The sequence below is a fragment of the Cydia amplana genome, chromosome 7 (assembly GCF_948474715.1).
Source record: "Cydia amplana chromosome 7, ilCydAmpl1.1, whole genome shotgun sequence".
Classification (NCBI taxonomy): domain Eukaryota; kingdom Metazoa; phylum Arthropoda; class Insecta; order Lepidoptera; family Tortricidae; genus Cydia; species Cydia amplana.
The window spans coordinates 13134762-13148020 of NC_086075.1; the positions used below are offsets into that span (position 1 = coordinate 13134762).

The following is a 13259-nucleotide window of genomic DNA, read 5'->3' on the forward strand; positions in this document are numbered from 1 at the left end:
TTGGCGCTTACGTCGCATAGCGCCGCAATAATAATAGCGCGCGGCGGCGGAGCGGCGTTAATAATAGCGTAAGCGCCAACGGCCATAAGGTACCTTTACCCGTGGGACGTCACAAATGATTTTAGTCCGAATCGAAACAAATGCGTATAACTACGTACATCACCGCTTCAGCTCACTGTAAAGGCACACTTTTACGGGCATGCAACGAAACTTATCTAATCATCTATAGTTTCCATAAATAACATGGTCACCGTCTTGGCAACTGGGGTTGGATTCCTATGCACGAAGTCTATTAAAGACTAATAAAATACTTGAATAGATGCCAAACTGTTTATTGCTAGTTTAGGTTGCATGCTGATTACACATATTAAAAGGACTAGTACGTGTTTAAAAAATACTAAGGTATTACATTAAAAATCTTAATATGATTTGATGTTTTGATACTGAGCATGTATTGTGGCTTGTACTTGCATACTGGTACAACACTGTTAGTAATGTCAAATCATCATCAAATTACGCTAAACATTGTAATACTCCAACGAGTAAAAAAAAATATGCACGAGAAATACCCGTATTGAAATGGCTTTACACGGTACGGGGCAAAACGATACTCACAATAAGCCTTAAAGATTTCCCTTCAGGGTTAAGGTAAAGCGTCTTTAGTTAAAGGTCTTATTCCTGGCTTTAGGGCTAGACCTTAAATAAGCCCTTTCACAGTAGGTAATTCAGTACTTTTTATAAATACATACGCCTACATCAGTGATACGCCTACATCAATGATACGCCTACATCAATGATACGCCTATTTACATCATTCTTCGTCTTGTAACTCTAGACGGACTTCGTACTGCGAACGATACCAGATCCACCAGCCGAGAGCATGCCGTGTCGCAGCCGAAACGATCCAGCAGTAATAACATACCTGTGATTAAAAACAAATCGTTTCAGAGAAATTCAGGAAATCTAATCTACTTGGGAAAATGCCTCAGCCTTTGATAATAAATTATCGACTTTTCTACCAACCAGTTAAATTGTTTCGCATATACAACCTGTCCCAAAATTCAACGATAAGCTGGCACCAGAAGATGGACCTGCTCATGACTAATCGAGGAAAAAAAAAAAAAAAAATTGAAAAATTGTAGACATGGTCGTTAAAATCTATCCGGTGGCGAATGCACTAGTCCCAAAACGCACTATTAGTCAATACACTCTAATTTCGAAAGCCCCTCTTCTCATAAGAAACTAGGCCCAAAATACCATATTTCCAAAAAGGCTCATTCTCGATTTACACGAGAACCATTGAGAACTAGTCCCAAAATACACCTTTCCCAAAATACCCCAAATTGTGTTCACCTGTGCGTGGCGTAATACTTTATTCTCATAATGCGTAGGTCTCAAAACACTCTAGTTCCAAAATACCCTATTTTTTTGGAATGTCTCTTTGTGACTGCTTTCAGCCGTAATCATTACCCGTTTGATGCCTAAAATATTTTTTTCAAAAATAGGATTTACGTATTTAATTATTATTTTGAGCTATACAGGGTGTAATCGTTAAGTGTTGCTCGGCGATAGTTCCGTAAATATAGCAGATATCAGAAAATTTCAAATTGATATCGAAAGTGCATATAGTGAAAGTGAAGGGCAATATACACACGAGTGTTTTAATGCCTGTGTTGATAAAGCAGTGTATGGAACTATCATAATTAGGTGGGCGAGAAACTACCCTCATTTATGGCATTATTGGCAATAATGCCATAACGGAACTATCGCCGAGCAACACTTAACGATTACACCCTGTATAGCTCAAAATAATAATTAAATAAATCCTATTTTTGAAAAAATATTTTAGGCATCAAACGGGTAATGATTACGGCTGAAAGCAGTCACAAAGAGACATTCCAAAAAAATAGGGTATTTTGGAACTAGAGTGTTTTGAGACCTACGCATTATGAGAATAAAGTATTACGCCACGCACAGGTGAACACAATTTGGGGTATTTTGGGAAAGGTGTATTTTGGGACTAGTTCTCAATGGTTCTCGTGTAAATCGAGAATGAGCCTTTTTGGAAATATGGTATTTTGGGCCTAGTTTCTTATGAGAAGAGGGGCTTTCGAAATTAGAGTGTATTGACTAATAGTGCGTTTTGGGACTAGTGCATTCGCCACCGGATAGGTTAAAATACCACTAGGGGTGTCGATTTTCATTTTTTTTGTAATTCCATAGTAAATTGAGGGGTCTCTATTGTTTCCCAAATAGTTTTAAGTCATAATGTATTGTTTGCCCGAAATTTATTAGTCATAATTGCTCTGGTTCAGAAACGCGTCACTTTTCAGGATTGCCATAAAACAAACCTAACCTAACCTAACCCATCTATAGGATAACGTGACGAAAAATTCTGAAAAATTAACGGTTTCAGTTTTATGACTAATGATAATATGACAAACAATACATTATGACTTAAAACTTTATGGAAAACAGATAGGTATATTTTTTTTCTTTTTTTCCTGGAGTAGTCATGAGCAGGTCCATCTTCTGGTGCCAGCTTATCGTTGAATTTTGGGACACGAGGTATAGTAGGGATAGATATTTCGTTTTATGAACTCGTCTAAAGTAAAGCAAATTGGCTCTTATTTCGGTGGTTATTTTGTTCTCTCCGCCATTTTAACGAGAGTACATCAAATGGAGGGCTTAGGAAGTTCCACCAAAATGAGAAAGGTTAATTGCAATATTTCTTACAACTGGATAGCCAGTAACAGTGGACCTATATTATCATTGATTTTATAGATTTAAAACATTATAAAGGTTTATTCATCTAGACAGAAGTTTGGAGGACATTTCATACTTATATATTACAATAAAATTTAACGGAAACCTTCAATATCATTAACCTATATGAAATTGAATAAAACAGATGTCTCAATTATTTCAAGTCTCGTTTGAGTAAATCAAATTTCCAGTATGTCAGAAGGTCACGCTTTCCAATAGGGATACATGAATACAGATGCTCAAAACATAACGAATCATGATATTAATATGGAATGTCTTTATTTCAATAATATAAATACGTACAAAACAATATGGAATTGAACATCTTGAGACATTTCATCATAATGGCGCTGACGAGTGTAATTTTATATCGACGAAAGCTAAAAATATATTTTGTGTATTCGGGCCTTCGTATATTGAAGAGTGTTTAGGTAAATGTCCTAATTCTCGACATACTAAAGTCTATTTTTTTATTCGGTAGACTAAAATGACATTCATCATGTGTCATTTCATACTATGAAATGTCATTTTAGTCTACCGAATAAAAAAATAGACTTTGCTGGATTTATAAATGACACTGCTGTCACCTCTATTGTCATTTGTCAATGACCTAAGATGACATGTACTAGAACAGTGACGCGTATGCGGACGTCTACCTTGCAACAAACTAATACTTACTAGCTATACGTTAAAATAGATAAATAAATAGTAGTAATAGGTATAGTGGGGACCCAGCCAGCAAGCTAGGGCAATTGCAGCATCCACGCGGTAAACCCCTTACATTTCAATAGGGGCTCTACGTATTGGGTTCGGCCGCGCACGTCTCTCGCTCTTCGGAACACCAATTGTTCCGTGGCGAGTAAAGAAGTAAAATTTAACAAATAAGTTGGATTTGGTCCGTGGTATTTGAGTGGGTATTGTAAGTATAAGCGCTTTTGCGATTTTTTCAATTTAGTATTGAAGAAGTTCAATAGTTTACTGAAGTCAAGTGGGGTCCTAGCTTTATAAATCTTACGTGACATATAAATAAAACTTAAAACTGCATTCTCCGGTTTTGTGCACCCACATTCACATCACATACAATAAATATAATTAATATAATTATACAAGCTGAAACATGCTAAAATTTGTTTATACGCAAATATCTCGAGGTCAAATGCTACATAAAAGACCAGCCAAAGAGTGGCGGGATTTTAGAAATGGAGAATATTGTTATATCTAGGTACGTAATAACTTAGCGATGAAGATAAATAATACTTTAACCTGATGTATTTTTAATGAGGTAAGTACAAAAAGCTTTGAGCTTGGTCTATTTGGTTAATGGCAAATTTGGTTAAACAATTAAGTTTTACGTAAATTGTAAATTTATTTTTGTTAGTCGGTGCTTCGTATGGCTGTCTTTATTGTTATAAGTTGTAAGTAATGTAACTTTTGCATGCATTTTTAATGTTACATATTATATAGAAGTTTCTCATTGTAAGTGAATGTATATACATACTATACATACTTTTAAGTCATATAGGTACAGACTGAAACATTGAATAAATCTTTGTATCTTTGACGCAGACACACTCACTTCGTGTGGCATTAAAAACGATCTATGCTCTGATTTTATATCGCAGATACTAAAATGACAGTTTGATTGGCCAATTTCCTACCCTATCATCTTGATTTTATACTAATTTTGTTGGACATACAAATAAAAACAGGTTGAACCCAATACTTATTATAATATAATGTTGTCTGTAATCAACGAAATCATGCATATTCCGCACTCCATCGTGACTCGAGGTGCCACCTTTGTTGTTTATTTTGAACTTCTCTGTAGTACTTACACAATAGATTGCTTTAGTAGTGTGCGGTGTTTGTAGTTTTAAAGCTCGCTTTAGAAGTTTCATGAGTTACTACTGTTAAATACAACTTTTAACCAACTTCGCCAGTCAGGAAATCTCTCATTTATTCCTCTTTTGCTCATTAAAAACACTTATTAATTGATAAGTTGAAAAAAGGGTGCCTCAAATTGGATACCTGAAGTAAATTATGGTCAAAAGTTGATGTCACTACCTCAGAATTTAGTTACCAAAAACCTAAGGCGGCGTATGGCACCATCAAGTTCGGTGGTCAAACCAGAGAGCACGATTTTTTCTGTGACTATACCTACTGTCAATAACTGCTTGCTAGGTAATTACAAGCTGATTTCTTACCAGCGTCATGCGCGCACGATTATATAAGCAAGTGGACTTGGTAACTTGTCTAGCACCGCCAGCGGGGATATAAGCAGATACAGGAATAGATTACTCACCAGAGTCATGCAGGCGAGCACGAACGTGGAAGCCAGCGGCCACGGCGTGACGTGGCTCTCTTGCGTCATCAGTCCAGCTAGGGTGCGGCCGGACAGCCACGCGGCCAGCACTGCCAGTGGGGACATCAGCATTATTCCGAGACTGTCCACCATGAGCTGGAACAAATAGTCACGAGATGATCATTTGGCCGGCCACATCGTGTCAAATATTGTGACTAACCTTGAAAAGTTTGAAATGACCTGCCTTTTACTCGTATTGTAAAAGAAGATACCTTGTCAGTTAATCTTTGAATATACAGACCGTAATAAGATTAAGTACATATAAAGAATATAATGTATGTTCGTGTACATGTATGTACAAAAGAAAGACGCAAGGATTTCTAACAGTCGTGTTGATGTTTTATGTTCCCTGGTCTGTATTTTGAATGTAAACTACCATGTGTAGTGTATACCGTTGCGTCTACCATTGTGTTGTTTACGCTGACTGCCAAATGAAACTAGAATATTTCAGTTCAAAAACTCCGCTTAAATAAAGAAGTTACTCTTCGAATAGATCACAAACACAATTTGGATCGGTTAATTACCTAAATTAACCCGACTGGCGGCAGCTGGGATTTGGCAGAGTGCCAAACGTCCGGTCAATGGTCATCGATAGGGGTAAACTTTTATACTGTGTGCTGTATATTATTCAATCGACACCGTCGTTGTCGTAATCATTGTTTGTGTTGCATACTTAGTCATTATTTGCAAAAGTATGTAGCTGTACAAAATTAACATAATTAGACACAAACAATCTCTTATATTTTTCGTGACGTTTAGTGTTCATCGTGGGTGAGCTAGACGTGACTATTTTAGAGCCAACAGGAGTGGTCATTTCTCCATACAAACGTACTCGACTGTTTCCTCCGTGGGTTTTGAAGCTAGAGCAATGATTTTTTCAACACAGATTAATATTGTCAATATCTGTGTCGGATCGTTTTGCTTTTTTTGATATTTTTGTTTTTTAAGGCGCTAGAGCCCTTTAAAAATGCCCAAAATGGCCTAATTGACTATGCCGCAATGAGAGGCGTGGTATTCAAAACTGATATCAATTAGCCAGAAAATCAAATCGGTCTGACACAGATAATTTCATAATCATTTATATTTCCAAATTTGGTTACGATTGGTTAAGTTTTGGAGGAGGAAACAGTCGAGTACGAAACCTCAATTTTTGAGATTTTTACGCAGGATTTTTCGCCTTGTCTTTATCGCACTAGTTTTAGGAGCCGCTTCCGTTAGCGAGACGGGTATATTTACCTAAAATATTTAAATCTCAACTCCTGTTTCGTCTTAAAATTAAAAGCAGTTGATGTATACAATTTAGTTTTAATACATTTTCTTTGTATTATTGACTGTACAAACTTTATGGTCCTGTGGATAAATAATAATTTATTTGAATTTTATGGAGATTTTCTGCCAGCCCGCAGGCAACAAAATGTTGCTATTAGAAACTAGTTAATCTCATTATACAGCCTCAACATTACTTTATCACCACGGAAAATTTAATTTAGTTCTTATTAAAAACATTAATTGCTATTTAGAAACAATAGTGAACATACACCTACTAATTTTTCCGAACTTCTGGTAGAAAAGCACGAAAACGTCACAATACGGTTTTTTAACTACGCATGAAATTATCAAATTACAGACAGCGAAGATTTTATTCAGGATACATTTGGCGCCTCAATATATCGTTAAACGGCCCGGGTCTCAGCAGTCGGCGTTATTATATCATAACATAATGTTTATATCATTAATTTCGATACGAATTGGCTAGAACGTAAAAGCGTTCTTAATACTCAATAAGGTTCAGGTGTTTTCTATTATTTTTGGACTTGTATAAAGGAGATTATAAAACAGTCTCAAACGTCTAAATCTCTATTAGGTACATACTAATAAAAACTATTTTCTCACAAGTCTAACAATTCTATCATGGAAACATAAAATACGATTTTCTAAGATTTAACATCCTAATAAACTTGTGCAATAGATGACGTTAGCTAAGATATATTTTTGTTGAACAGCATTAATGAATAGAGTCAAACAAAACAGACTCATGATAAAAATAAAATGTTTTTTAATTAACAAATGCTCAAAAAAGGGTCTTCTCTTCGTATTTAACAACTTTCCAAGAACACATTCTAAATATAGGTACCTACATAGTTTTGCAACAGATATTCGGTATTCGGCCGAATAGTAGGCAACATTCGCCCGAATACCGAATATTCGGCAAAGTGGCCGAATAGGCCGAATACCGAATAGTTGCCGAATATTCGTGGCATCTCTACTAAACACAACTGAATTTGAATTTCAAATTCATAATATTAAGCCTCGCATTAAATAATAATAACGAGATTCTTTGAACTTGTTCCCTACCGGAAAAGTTATTACTGGTTAGCGTTCTGGCTCAAGAACCGCAGGTGTTCAAGGGTGGAATCACATATATCAGCATCGAGCCGCATTTTATGTATGAGGAATCGCTCATTAGTATGAAGATGCGTACGCAACGGGAAGCTGAAAGCATGCGTAGGTACGCATCTTTATACTTACGAGCGATTTTTCATGCATTAATAAAATGCGGCTCAATGCTGATATATGTGATTCCACCCTTAACTCACCGTTACGGTGCACGCAGCAGGTATGTGGTATCTCGCACAAAACCAAAAACTTGGTCGACCAAAAAACACAAGCATATATTATGTGGCGTTTGAGGTGCAAGCACGTACCTACTACCCGCCATTAGTTATTAAGTATACTAGAGAGTTTGGTACGAGTACCATCGTGGTCCGATGATTCGATACCGGCCTCGGCCACCGGAGGGCTTGGTCACTTTTTCTATAGGATGACATCTATTTCAATTAATAATGAGTCGGTCGACGTTACAACATCGCTCTAGTTCTTACCTGTTTAGCGTTCTGGCTCAAGAACCACATGACGAGCGCTTTAAGCACTCCATATCGGTGCACGCGGCGCGTATGGTACCGTGTCCCACAGAGCTCGCAGCGCGACTTGCCGGACTCAGTCAGCCATCGCTCTAGACACCGCACGTGGACGCGTCCCACCTAGTAAGGACAATTGGTTGTTATGTGAAGAATGTAAAACAGTTTTCGACATCTGGATTATTCGGCTTTAGCTTAACCTACTTCAATCACATTAATAAACGCCCCTGAAGCCGATGACAGGACGTTGGTATTATAATAACAAGATATTTAAGGTGAGTAAATTTCGATGATAAGTAGGTACCATATAATATTGCATTGTTACCTAACCTAATACCTAATATTTAATATAAAATACTGTAAAAATGATAATCAGTACTAACCGTGCCCCGACAATTGCAGGCTGACACCAGCCTCCCGAGCTCCGGAGATAGGCAATCCCCACTGTGACAGATTCTACACATATCATCCAGCGAATGATCGCTCTGCTGTTCCAACTCTAACATCTCTAGTTCCGCAGTGTTAACTGTATAAACTTGGATTTCTTTGGCCCAATCTCGTGTTTCATGCGCCCAGTCAATCACGTTTGTCCCCACTGTCTCCACACATGAATCTATACCAACGTCTACACTTGTCCCAATATCTACTACTTTGTGAACTTCTATACTAGGGGTGTTAAGGTCATATATGCTATACTTTGGACTGCGAACTCTTGCTCGATGTGGATGCCGTTGCTCCCGACGGGCTCGATCCGTTGTCTCTCGTTTAGACGAGTGTGGAGACGATTGCGGTGTAGGGTGCGACGATTCTAAGAATGCATAGTCTACGGCAGTCTCTAAACTATAGGGTTTGGTAGGACTTAAATCAATTGAGTTATATATTTCTGTATTTGGTGCATCAAAGACAACCAAGCTATGTTTGGGACTGCGGACTCTTGCTCGTGGCTGACGTGTCGGCTCCCGACGGTTTCTATTTATTGTCTCCCGTTTAGATGGCGCTGGCGTGAACTGTGGTGTAGGTTGGTTTGATTCTACTGATACGTTGTATGTAGATGTACTTAGGCTATTGAGTTTTATAGTACTTGAGTCAACGGGGTCGGTTTTGTTCTCTATTCTTACTGGTGGAGGGGTCGAACAGTTATCACATTCTAACACGACCGCCATCGGTTCTAATGCTACTGAGCGGTTTTGAAGACTTTTGTTTGTTGTTTTATTATTTTTCACTGACGAATTTGAAGATGAATCGCTGAAACAAAATAATGTTGTAAAGATTCACATAAATGATTTTTAGGTTTCCGTTTTTTCCTTTTGAGTAAGTAGTTTCCTTTATACTTTTACAAACAGTTACCTATGTGAATCACTCAGCCTCTTTAAACTGACTATAAGCTTACCCTTACTAAAACAGTTTTAAGAGCTTAATGAACGGGTTTCAGGAAAGAACGGCTTTGGTAAGCAAAGCCGTACTACTAAAGCCATCAAAGCGGATCTCGGACCAATCCCTGTAGTAGTACCTATTTGTTGTGACTGTGCCGCCCTTGGGTAGGTTTTTTCGTGCCACTTCATGCTTAACTGAAAATTTTCTTCGTCTTGAGTTTGGCATTTTGCAAAAAAATATTTTTTATTTTTTATGAAAATCGTTTGACGGACATGTTTTGATTAATGAGTAATTTTGACACTTATATTTTTTCTATTAATCATATTAGACTTTTAGTACCATTTTAGTACGTACTACCATTTATTCGACATTGCGCGTAGGTTGCTTGAAGCAATAAGTTTGTGAAATAAAGAAATGTTTTGGGACAACATTTTCACTGATCAACCTAGCCCGTAAATATCAACTATAGATGGTCAAGCAGATCTTGTCAGTAGAAAAAGGCGGCAAATTTGAAAAATGTAGGTGCGAAGGAAATTTGATTTTCGCGCCTTTTTGTACTGACAAGAGTTGCTTGACCATCTACATATAAATATACAAATACTTCTTGTAGGACAAATGTACACTTGTACATGTACATATTACGCCAAAACTAAATGAAAGTTCAGAAAATGGGCACATTGGCGAGAACAACATTATTAGATTTATTCAGGCAATAGTGCTACCACATACATTTGGATATATTGACATGTAACGTAATTTTGCGCAAAAACATCCTCCAAAAAGTAGGACATAAAATATTCAGCAATGTTTATTGTTTCTTGTCCCTAATATGTACTTCTTTGATAATAACCAGAGATCGGACAGATTGGCGGCATTGCTCGCAATAATGTGGACATGACTCCAAATTTGATTAAATAATTAATCATTTAATTATTTTAATTAATTTTTTACCTGAGATTTAATTTTGTTCCCTAGTTAATAAATAGCACTTAAATATATTTTTGTTATAAAAAAAATGAGTACCTACAGAAAATTTGGAAAACATACTGATTTTTTTTTAATAAGTTTACATTATAAGAACTCTTTGTGTTATTTATTGATTAGAAATCAAAATTAATCCTCAGGTAAGAAATTAATTAAATGATTAATTATTTAATCAATTTTGGAGTCATGTCCACATTCTTGCGAGCAATGACGCAAATTTGTCCGATCTAGATGATTCTAAAGACAAGCGGGAAGTAAGAAAGTGCCATTAAATAATGTTCTATTGTTTTGTTAGGTACCAAATTTTTTTTATATGTAATGTTTATTTTCTCATAAACTTACTTTTGCTAACATTGCGGTACATTTCTTTAGCTTATTAAATTTACTTATTTACATAACACTAGGTAATCAAGTAGGTCCATGTTAGTCGAGCAAATCAATTTGTTTCTTTGAGTCTGTCTTTAATCTATCCTCATGGAATATACAAGTTAGTTTACCTATGTACCCTGTTCATACAACTGAAACTGAAAGTTTATCTCTTTGTGGGTCACAGTCAGTTTTCCATTAGTTCGAGGCGACGAAACTTCACACAGAATACTAAGTAGAAGACAGATGGAAGCAAGGAAAATCTTTTATATTACTTTTCTAGCTAAACTTGTCAACCAGTTATAAAATTACTGAAAAATAATAAAATATGTGATTTGTTGTTGTCCTATGGCACCCGAGAGGATTTTCACAAGCTTGCGCCATGTCTTCCTATATTCAGCGACCGTGTGAGCGACCCCGTGATTTGTGAAATATGTGATTTACTAAAGAATAACCAAACATTCCAGTGGCGGAGGCCAGATTCGAACTGGCGTCTTAAGATATCGCGGCTGACGCCCTAGAACAGTGGTTCCTAACCTTTTCAGTCCGGTCACCCCTATGACTAACTAGGAAACCTGATTTTACCCCTCCTCCTAATGGTAATAAAAATAAAACGTGTATGTTTGTTGTATTGTTAAATTAGGTTAGCTTATTACCCCCGTAAAATACCACTTTTACCCCCACGGGGGTAATTACCCCCAGGTTAGGAACCACTGCCCTAGAAGAAGTCCATTTGATTTCATTGTTTTAATTCACCCGATCAGATGAGTAAGATGACTCAAACCTATTTTATTACTGTGAGTGAAATGCCTTGCGAGGAATAATTATATAATTAACAGGTTTTTGTAATTTCAACTTCAGAATACGGGCCTGTTGATGTGAATCGTTCATTAAACGCTACGGACTTCGGCGTAGCGCTATGATTCGACGTAGCCTACGAAATTACACTTAAAACGGCCACTAACAACCCTTGTAAAGGTTTTGTAAATCTTTTAACCTTTTAACCGCCAGCAATTTTTGATCGAGCGTGCTCGTGTCGCCACCGACAGTAATAGTACCAAGCAGAGTAAGGTTGGCATAGTTACGGGGCATAGTTAGTTATGTGCTGTAAAAACCAAATCAGATCTTTGTCTTATTTATCAGACTGTGGCGAAATGAGCTGGATATGTAATGACTAATGTCTTATATATCAGACTCTGGCGGTTAAAGGGTTAATGATACGACCTTGATACATTCATAGTTCATCTCATGCGCACTCATAAGTTCGAGCGAGGTGGCTAATGGCAAGACTCCCCAGAAGAGCTAAGATGGCCGGCTCTTTATCATTTGTCACCAACGCCTGTCACATTCAACAAGTACAACAAGTGGTTTGTTAGCTGTACGTCCAATACGCAGTTCGTCCAAATGATATTTCAATTCGCATTTCGTCCAACACGTATTTGGTCCAACATGCATTTCGTCCAACAGCGTTTCGTCCAACGCGTATTACGTCAACACGTATTTCGTCCAACCGCATGCCGTCCAACATGGATTTAGTCCAACACACATTTTGTCCAGTAGGCATTCCGTCCAACTCGTATATGTAGAAGTCTTGTCAAGAAAAATATAATTATGCGTCTCTCATTACTGCAGCCACGGGTCATTTATGAAAATTCGAACCGTTTGTCTGAGTAACGTACGCCTTTGTACGACACACCTGTGCGTGAGCGGCGCGTTTTCGTGAACCTTGTAGGAAGACACGAAGGTGGACATTGGGCTTTGGGCTGTAGCCACACGCGTCAGTTGACGTATTTGGCGGTCAAGGGGTTAATGGAATGGAAACAAAGATTCATTGATTAGCGAACGAGCGAGCGAAGCGAAGTTCTACCAATCAACTTGGAACACACGGCTGGCTAGAGAGAGGCACGTCCCGGCGTTTCGATATTTCTTGACTGAACTATCAGAGGATAGTTTGTTACGCTATAACTAAATATAGTATATTTGTTCTAATTCAAACGGTAATTTTACTCAAATGGTACCTTTCCCTGTCACTGTCACAGATATATGCCGCGTTCACACAACTTATTTACATGAACGCGACATTTCCAAGCATTCCCTGCGCAAAGTTGTCAGCTCGCTCGCAAACCAAAGAGTCTACCGCGAACACTGAAGTCCGCAAATTGCTGCATTTTTCTGTTTAACTCCAATTGTACGTAATTAAAGTGACAGAGAAAAATGCCCGTAATTTGTGAATTTCGGTGTTCGCGGTAGACCCTCAGGATGGAACTGTCGCATATTTGTTAATCAACATTACGTAACGAACGTCAATGAGGAATTTCACATGCTCAAATGTGTGTTGTGTAGGTATTTATTCTTATCCTAGTCTTCCTTAGTCTTGTCCCAGAGAACGGGACGAGCTTCCACTAGTGAAATAAAAAAGTCGACATCTAAATTGTCAGCCATTTTTGTGCATTAATTAGCACGTGAGAACTATGCAACAGCAAAACAAT

General features: G+C 37.5%; 1 protein-coding gene across 1 annotated transcript; it reads right to left on the reverse strand.

The window, feature by feature from the left end:
- Window positions 1-787: 787 nt before the first annotated feature.
- On the reverse strand, window positions 788-9720 carry LOC134649577 (uncharacterized). Its single transcript, XM_063504384.1, has 5 exons — window positions 9557-9720; window positions 8430-9291; window positions 8011-8169; window positions 5069-5224; window positions 788-922 (listed from the first exon to the last, which is right to left on the reverse strand). Exons 1-5 carry the CDS (start codon window positions 9643-9645, stop codon window positions 812-814), a joined length of 1377 nt encoding a protein of 458 aa, XP_063360454.1. The 5' UTR covers window positions 9646-9720; the 3' UTR covers window positions 788-811.
- Window positions 9721-13259: the final 3539 nt, after the last annotated feature.

What these genes read in the sequence shown, in the direction of transcription:
- LOC134649577 (XM_063504384.1), bottom strand. Translation starts at nt 9,645, where the DNA reads ATGCCAAACTCAAGACGAAGAAAATTTTCAGTTAAGCATGAAGTGGCA. An exon ending in CCTGCAATTGTCGGGGCACG is followed by an intron (nt 8,170 to 8,429) that starts GTTAGTACTGAT and finishes TGTCCTTACTAG; the next exon opens with GTGGGACGCGTCCACGTGCG. An exon ending in TGAGCCAGAACGCTAAACAG is followed by an intron (nt 5,225 to 8,010) that starts GTAAGAACTAGA and finishes TATTTGTTCCAG; the next exon opens with CTCATGGTGGACAGTCTCGG.